At 43.7% G+C, this 8,620-nt stretch overlaps 1 protein-coding gene across 1 annotated transcript; it reads right to left on the reverse strand.

The window, feature by feature from the left end:
* Positions 1 to 206: 206 nt before the first annotated feature.
* On the reverse strand, positions 207 to 7,947 carry syncrip (synaptotagmin binding, cytoplasmic RNA interacting protein). The gene is made up of 10 exons (XM_026194536.2): positions 7,794 to 7,947; positions 7,032 to 7,191; positions 5,889 to 6,007; positions 5,555 to 5,776; positions 3,920 to 4,096; positions 3,397 to 3,532; positions 3,067 to 3,272; positions 1,741 to 1,890; positions 1,543 to 1,664; positions 207 to 1,450 (listed from the first exon to the last, which is right to left on the reverse strand). The coding sequence occupies exons 1-10, from the start codon at positions 7,794 to 7,796 to the stop codon at positions 841 to 843; spliced, it is 1,905 nt and encodes a 634-aa protein (XP_026050321.1). The 5' UTR covers positions 7,797 to 7,947; the 3' UTR covers positions 207 to 840.
* Between the last annotated feature and the right edge of the window lie 673 nt (positions 7,948 to 8,620).

An 8,620-nucleotide genomic window follows, 5' to 3' on the forward strand; every position in this document is an offset into this window, starting at 1 on the left:
AAGGATGGAGTATGTCACTACACATACAGAGCACTTGAGAGATGCCGACTATCAGAAGGTGATTTGAATTTGATGGCATGCAAGGTGACACTGTAGCACGTGGCCAAACATTTGGCAAACCTTTGGTCCATTTTCTTCCACAAGGAGCCTTAAATTTGAAGGTAATTTGAAGAGAGAATTTGCCGAAACATGAATTTGCAACACAATTTGAAGTTTTGTACACGAGTGCGTGTATGTTTATTAAAGCAGACAAACAGCAAAGAATACAAGCCAAAATGTAAAGCCAAAAAAAGAAAAACCATAGGACTACGATGGTCCTTTTTTTCTTCTTTTCAATAACAAGACACGCATTACTTTTTGACAATACAAATCGTATTCATTGGATTTAAATACATGTTTAGGAGACATATGCTTTGTTGCCGTTAGCTACTTAAAACATGGTAACCAGAATTTCTAAAAACAGACATAAAGCTATAGCCAAATAGACAGCTCGAGCACATTTGCATCTAAAAATTTTTTCAAATTCCGTTATGGAAAATCTTTTAAACGCCCATTGTATTTTTTCTCTTTTCGTCGTTTTAAAAAAATAAAAAATAAAAACCCCAAAAGGAAGAGAGAAAACCAGTTCGCCAGAAACAGGTGGGAGTGTGACTAAGACGAGTCCAAGCGGATTATTAAAATATGTACAAAAAGGAGATCTTGCCAGATGTCACCAATTTTGAGGAAAACAAAAAGAAAAAAAATGCAGGCAACCGTATGGGATTGAGGGCCAATCAGATCAAGTCTCTAAATAAAAAGACAAAAACAAACACGGGTTTTGTTATCAAAGCACTACGGGGTTTACTTCCACTGCTGCCCAAAAGAATCCTGATAAAATTCCTGGTTGTCAGATTTGTAACCGGAATAGTTACCAGAATGATCACCACCTTGGAGCGGTTGCTGAGCAATGGGTTGAGAGCCCCAGTTCTGATTATTGGTCTGGCGACGCTTGGAATCTGGCTGGTTGTACCCATCAGCTTTGCGCTTTCCTCCTACATTTCCACCGCGGCCACCCCGTGCACCACGTACCCCTCCTCGCCCTCTCAGCTGCACGCCTCCTCTTGCGCCGCGCCCGCCACGACCTGGTCCTGGCCCGCCGCGCTGCGAGAAGTTTGCTCTCCCTCTGGGTGCCCCCGAGCCGCCACGTCCTCTGGCCGGGGAGGATCCGCCCCGTGCGCCCCTGCTCCCGCCCCGCCCCCGGCTTGGGGCCTGGAAGTCATCGTACCCATAGTAGGGGTCATCGTAGCCACCGCGGTAGTTGTGATAGTCATAGCCGTAGTAATCGTAGTAGTCCTCGTAACCGTAGTAGTCAGGAGGGTAGGCGTAGCCGCCTCTGTTCCCTCCTCGACCCCGATTTCTGCTGGGAGGGGGCATGTGGGGAGGGGGAGGGTAGTAGTAATAGTCATCGTACCTGATGAGAGTAAGACGGCACGGGTTAGAAAGACAGGTCTGACAAAAACAAAGGTTTGATTGCTCAGAATGCTTCGAGAAGACATTTCTTACATTTGCGTTTTAGCCGCTTGCCTCTGGGCTTTGCGCTCCTTCCTTTTCTGATCGGGCGGCTTGGCGAACACTATCTCGATTGGCTCTCCCTCCAACTCCTTCCCGTTCATTTCCTCCAGTGCCTGGACACAGAATACAAGACTTAACGTCTCTGCACCTCGTTTCTAATCCAGCGCCAACCATCAGGGTAACACATACCTTCACCGCACCGTCCCGCTCCTCAAAGTGAATGAAGGCGTAGTCTTTGAGCTTCTTCACTCGCTCCAGCTTTCCAAACTCACTGAAGGACGTCTCCAGGAGTTCCTCCGTGACGCCATTAGCGAGATTTCTCACAAATAAAACCTTCACCTGCAACAAAGTAAAGCTCAGATTTAATCAGCTCATCTCCTCCTGCACATTTATCAGCAGGCAGTAAAATCACATATTTTGGAAAATTTGATTGATTTAAAGAAGACAAAGGGTCACAATATGAACAAACAGATTTATGTTCAACAACACGAATGTAGTTAAATGTTAATATTTTATTATTATTTATATAACCTGCCTTAAAATTATACAGAGAAATGGCAAAGATTTGTGATTTCAGTGGTATTGCTTGTTTAACGGCACTTTCTGCATCACTGAATTAAGAGGGGAAAAAAGGGCAAGATTCAGTTTTTATGAACCCACCGTCACATTTAAAAATACAACAGTTCATTATAATGCTGATGTGTGTCATCTAGCTTGTTATCTCGTGTTTAAAAACAAAAAACAAAGACAGCACAAAGGGCATAAGCACTGATGTTTTGCTGCCAGTGCAGGGCCTCCTACTGGAATCAGCAACACAGACATGGTTTGCTTTGGAGAGTCAGCTACAAATGCAAGAATTTGACATCCGATCATCAAAAGGAGCCAAAGATTGAGATCTGATCTTAACATTTTCCTTCTTCATTAACAGCTTTAACTCTGGCTCTGCTGTCGTTTCAATAGAAACGAGTTCAGCATTTAAAAAAAAAAAAAAAAAAAGGGGGGGGGGGGGGGGGGGGGAAATAACTTTTAATCTTTAAATCCCACAGCTTTAGGTTATTTTTAGTTACTGGTTATTTAATGGAGCTTTTAAATCACTAATTGGACAAAAGCCTTTCAGACCTTAAAGTGAGAGGTGGGATTAAGTTCATGGGTGGTTGGCTTAAAGCAGGGGTGTCAAACTCAAATACACAGTGGGCCAAAATTCAAATCTGGAACAAAGTCGTGGGCTAACATTAATATTTATTGAAATATATTTATTGCTCCAGATATAAGAATGAATCTTTTCTTATGGACTCAAACAAGTTTTGCTGAAAAACTGAATATGGAACAAGCAAAGCTTAATACTAAACTATATTTATGTTAGCTGTATAATACCAGTAGGCCAGCTCTAATGGTCATTTGGTATGGCTTCGCGGGCCAAATGTAATTATGCTGCGGGCCAAATTTGGCCCGCGGGCCAGAGTTTGACACCTATGGCTTAAAGATTGAAGAACACTTCAGATTCCCAATGCTCACCTTGGCCATGACTTCTGGGTCGGGGTCTTCGATGGGGTCTGCCCACTCCACGGTCACGAGGTTGCCCCAAACTTTCACCTTGCCGCTCATTAGCCGGCGACGGGCCTGAGCGGCCGTTTTGTGGTCTTCATACTCTAAGAAGCAGAAGCCTCGGTTCTTCTTTTTGTCGTCGGGCTGATGGTAGAGTATGACATCACTCAGGCCCTCTGGGTGAAGAAAGAAAACAAAAACATTGCCTGTGGTTCAATATTAAGAGTCTGGGTGTTTCTGAGCAGAATAACGAGGACAGCAGGGCATTCTTAGAAAAACAAAACTGTCAGAAAGCATTACCTGTGACTTTGGAAAACTCTTCAACAATCTGCTCCTTTGTTTTACTCTTGGGAATTGAACCAACAAATAGCCGGTTGTTGGCAACAGATATGCACACCCCGATGTGCTTGCCAGGGCGAATCTCATGATTATTGCACTGCAAAAAATAAAGCCGATGGACTCTCATTAGACTCAAAACCTTTCCAGCACACAGGTTTTTGAGGTAACCTATTCTCATAGAGCAGAACAACACGCCTCATTCACGCATTCATGCAGCACTTTTCTCTATGGTTTTCATGCGAAAGTGCTTTATATCTAATATTCACAGATTCATGAGCAACCTGGGGTTAGCATCTTGCCCAAGAATATTTGGCATGCAGACTGGAGCAGGGATCGAACCACCAGCAAAACCCATTCCAATCAGAATATAACCCCCTTCACCTCCTGAGCTACAGCTTCCTCCGTTACAAAGTGACAGGTCTCCTGAACGCCGTCACTTTCTAGAAAAGCGACATGCTCAGCCGCGTGCTCCTGACAAACTCACCAGCTTTACAGCCTCCTGGGCACCCTCTTTACTGCAGAACGTGATGAAGGCATAGCCCCTGTTCAGGCTACTCAGCGGATCCATCATTAGCCGAAGGTCCCAGATCGGACCGGCCTTCTCAAACAGAGGAACCAGCTCGTCTTCGTACAGATCACGGGGAATCTTCCCAACAAAGATCTACAAGAGGACAAAAAAGAAAGAAGGATATTCTAAATATAAACACCCACAAGAAACTGGTTTTATTGAATATTTATTAGTTAACCAGCTGAAAATGGTTTCATTTCAAAAGTGCAGTTTATGTTAATTAGGAGTTACTCTTAAAGTTGCTTCAGTGAAGTGGACTGAAAACACTTCATGTCTGTACAGCTTTTTCCTATAAACGCTGCCCAACAGGAAAATCACATTTTACGCCTTTTTAAACACGTGCATGTTAAAAAGCTCAGTAAAGTTATATTGATATAAAATATGCACAGAAATATTTGCAGTCTTATGCATCCTTGCATTTTGACATTGGTAAACACTGAGACAGTGTCGGGTTAGCTTGTGCTGCACACTTTAAGAAGTTTAAAACTGGCTACGCTCAGTCTTGTGATAATGCCGAAACAAATATTACTGCACCATAACTCATGAAAAGCGAAGAAAAACCTCGTGTGAGATACTGATATTGAGGAGGAGAACATGTGAGGAGGTAAAGGTGACCACACTGTGTGGAGAACCCCACGTAAAAACAGCTGAAGGGAAAAACTAGGCAGGAATAACTGAGCTGGACCGTCAGGGGCCTTCTGCACAAACGCCTCATCTGTTAAGATGAGTTAACCGGTGCTAGTATCGGACCACAGGAACTACAGAGAATGCTGAAACTGTTCATGCTATAGAAGAACTGACAGCCCAAACTTTACTAATCTCCACTTAATCCAGCAAAGAAATGCTCCTTGTTCTGCACCGTTAGGTGACTGTATGACAGGATAAACTGAGCAGTGCATTCGTTCCCCCCGTCCACGTGAGGCCAATGACACGCAAACAATTCACATAAACATCTACGGATCCAAAGCCCACATCACATTGCGAGACCTGTCACAGCGAAGTCAGCATATCTGAATACACCAAATATATACCCCAGTGCAGCTAAAACTCAAAGTACATCTCGTTAGGTCCTCAGAGTTTAATTTATACATCTTTTTTTCTCAGCAGTAAGAAACTGAAGCCTCGCATAATTTTCACCTCGTTAAAAGAAACTCTTCTTCTTCTGCTTCATGTTCTTCCCAACACTTTTTATAAATCAAACTCAGTGTTGATGTATCAGTTTTAAAACCTTTGTGAATAAAATTTCAGACCAAATATTGTCAAAATCATTGGTGGTGGTTTATAAAATCTTAAATATAAGTAAGTTTACTTTAGCTACGTTTATGCCTGTTCAGCAGAGCAGTGATTCCTGCTTCACAGAAGCTAATGAAGTGAATCTTGACGCCACTCTGATCGTGGGTTTAACCATTTAAAGCACCTCTGTCTGTGCCTGCCTTTTGTTTACAGCTTCCTAATTTCAAAACAACCAAATTCTCCAATGACATGATGTGAAAATGTAACATCTCAGGAAATAATACAAGACCCTATTTTCTATGAATTGACGAGGAGTACCTCTGTGCCGACAGGGGGCTGAGAACCCGAGTACACGGACTCTGGCGGGGGTCCGCCGTATTTCCTCTGGCCGGTTGTAACATCGAGTGTGTAGCTGGTTCTCTCGAGGAGTTCTTTGATTTTAGCCTCATCTGGTCCTTTGATGGAGTCTGAAACTTTAGTCCCTTGTTTCTCTCTCTGTCTGTAAGTCTTCATCACCCCACAGAGAAAGGCACTTTTATTCTGGGGAATAAGAAACAACAGAAAATTAGAAACCTGGACATTTAGCTGCCGTTAGGGGGTAAAAATAAACAGCCGAGCGTTCCCTTCATGTCTCGCATGATTTAAAACTCACCTGCACGTGTGACAGGTCACTCTCTTTGAACTGCACCAACACCTGCAGGGCTCCATCTTCGTTGAATTCTTTCAAAGCCTCAATAGCTCTTTCATCGAGGTCACCGTGTGCTACCAGGCCTGACGGACACAAAACACACCTCAAAATAACTGGCAAACGCACATGACCCCACCAGAAACACCCCCATACAACTTTAGAAACCCGATCAACTTCATCAATACTCAGCACAGGTGAGAAGGTTCACAGAGGCAGTGGGACTCGTGCAGTTGTGCAACAGAGGATTGAGGATGGATCATCAATGTGATCCAAAAGGAAGCAAAGTAAAACAGCTGAAGGTATGAAGCAGTTTCATTATTATGGACATAAAAGTTTTCCTGTCATACTGCCAGGTTTCAGGAGGCTGAAGAAGCCCTGAGGTCTCCTTTCAGTGTTTGTCACCATCTGCTGGAGGTTCAGACAGTCCTGTTGACCTGCCGTGGACACACAGCTGCTCTTTTGTTCCTGCCAGCTGGCCTCCATCTACCTTCACCCAGGCCTTTGTAGTAACAGGAGTTATTTCATTTTCTCTGATTTCTATACTTCAGTGTGACAATGATCAATCTGATGCTCCCTCAGCCATCTGTCAGCAGCTGATACGACTGGTTTAACTACTTTGAATCAGCTCCCTGTTCACTGTTGTTCATTTAGGGTGTTGCTTAATTCACTGTCATCGTTTTATTTTATTACTGGTTAACAAAATAACCAGTAAAGACACGAAAAAGAGTTAATATTGCTCTGAATTACAAATTTCATTAACTTGTGCTGACATTCCTTCAGGAGCAGGAAGGTTTTAGTGGTAATTAAACACTAATAAACATACCTGAACAACAAAGGAGAAAGTGGCAGAGGATTTCAAAGAGTTCATGACAAATATTTTAACTCAGTCAAACTCAACTTTGGTTCATGGGCTACCCCATGTCATCTCAAGCAGGCTAGACCAGCACACCACTCCTGTGTTTGTAATGTTTGCATCACCTCTCCAGGTACTGTACTACATTTCATTCACAAATTTCAGATACTACTGACTTTCACACTGTGTGCTGGAGGGTGGATTTATCTGTGCACACACTGTGAGCTGAAAACGGAGGCAGGGCGTTCTCTTACCTGCTACATAAAGTTCATCCAGCTTCTCAGCGACATTCTGAGGTAAACCTGCCTCCAGTAAAGCCTGGAAGTGTTCCGAGTGGGTCACCTCGGCTGTAGTGTCCATCGGCTCCTCCGTCCCGTTCCCGTTAACGTGATCTGTGGCCATGTCTTCAGACATCTGCGCAGAGAAGTGAGCAAACATTTACCACCAGCAGCAACGCACTCGCCGGACTAAAGTGGGACAACAACATCAAGCGTGCAGTTTGGCGCCATCGTCCACTTGGTTTACAGGCAAGTCCTGCAAGCGCTTCGAAACTAACACCACGTGTTAGACGCCAGCGGAAAAACAAACTTGCCCAAACAGCACACAAACAAGCAGCTAAGCAGTGAGCAGAAAAGGCGGCATCCATGTAGTCACCACGCGTCTGTGAGCTAACATCTGTGGCTCGTACAGATCACAGGCCTCACCGAGCGCGGTACGCATGGAAGTGCACAATGCACGAGATTAGCATTAGTTAAACAAGATCCAAAGGTCAAGCACGTGCAATTTGTGGTGATTCCGTGTGTTTGGCCCATTACTCATAACGTAGAGCACATTTATTTTCCCATTAGTATATGCAAACAGGCCCGTTATTTTTCCAAAATGCCGGCTAGCCATGAAAACGAGCTGCTATGCTAACAGCACCCGGTCGTGCAATGCATCGAACATTAGAGTGCAGAAAGCTGCAGGTTAATAGCCGAATTTAACATCCCCTCTCGTTGCCTCGAGAGCGTACGTACCATGCGAATCTGAATTTGGGTGCACGATGCAGCTCCGCCGTAATTTAGGTAGTCCGAATGAGGGGAAATTTTCACGCCGGGGCTCTCAGGCTGGCTTCTTTACTCCCGGTGAAACAAAATGGCGGCTACGTAACGTCGCAAACTCCGCTTCTCCACCCCACCCCCTGCGTGTACGGGGCTTCTGAAACTGCTTTTCATGGGCTACTTTGGGGCTTCGAACGGTGGCGTTGAACCAGTGATTCTTTATTTTATTTTATTTTATTTTATTTTATTTTACAACAAAGAGATGTCTGTATTTTAGTTTAAATATACTGCTTGTTTAAATGTATATTCTATACAATGTACGTGTAAATGTAACACTGCTTTTAGAGTAAATTAATTAATTTCAGATGATTATTTTTTCTCTTGCAATTTTATTATGAAGATGTTTAAGCACATAGACACCAGGTGCTTCCGGATTATTTCGAAGTAAAGTCTTATTTACTTTGATCCTTCAACTGGAGAACCTGTAAATTAAAATCATGGCGTTCGTCCATTTCAAATTTTCAATAGTAAAACTTAGCATTGTTTTCTCAGTAAAATAAACTGAATCTCACAGAAAGGGCAATATACTCTCACACGCTCCTGCACACCAAATCTGGAACTACTGTCCATCATGTGTCGTCCTTTTTATCTACCTCGGGAATTTACATCGGTCATTGTAAGTGCCGTTTATATTCCACCACAAGCGGACACGGTCACCGCCTTATGCGAGCTGCATGAGGCACTCACACAGCACCAGACACAACACCGGGACGCTGCGCTTATTGTGACGGGGGACTTTAATA

Source organism: Astatotilapia calliptera, chromosome 15, assembly GCF_964374335.1.
Source record: "Astatotilapia calliptera chromosome 15, fAstCal68.1, whole genome shotgun sequence".
NCBI classification, from domain to species: Eukaryota; Metazoa; Chordata; class Actinopteri; order Cichliformes; family Cichlidae; genus Astatotilapia; species Astatotilapia calliptera.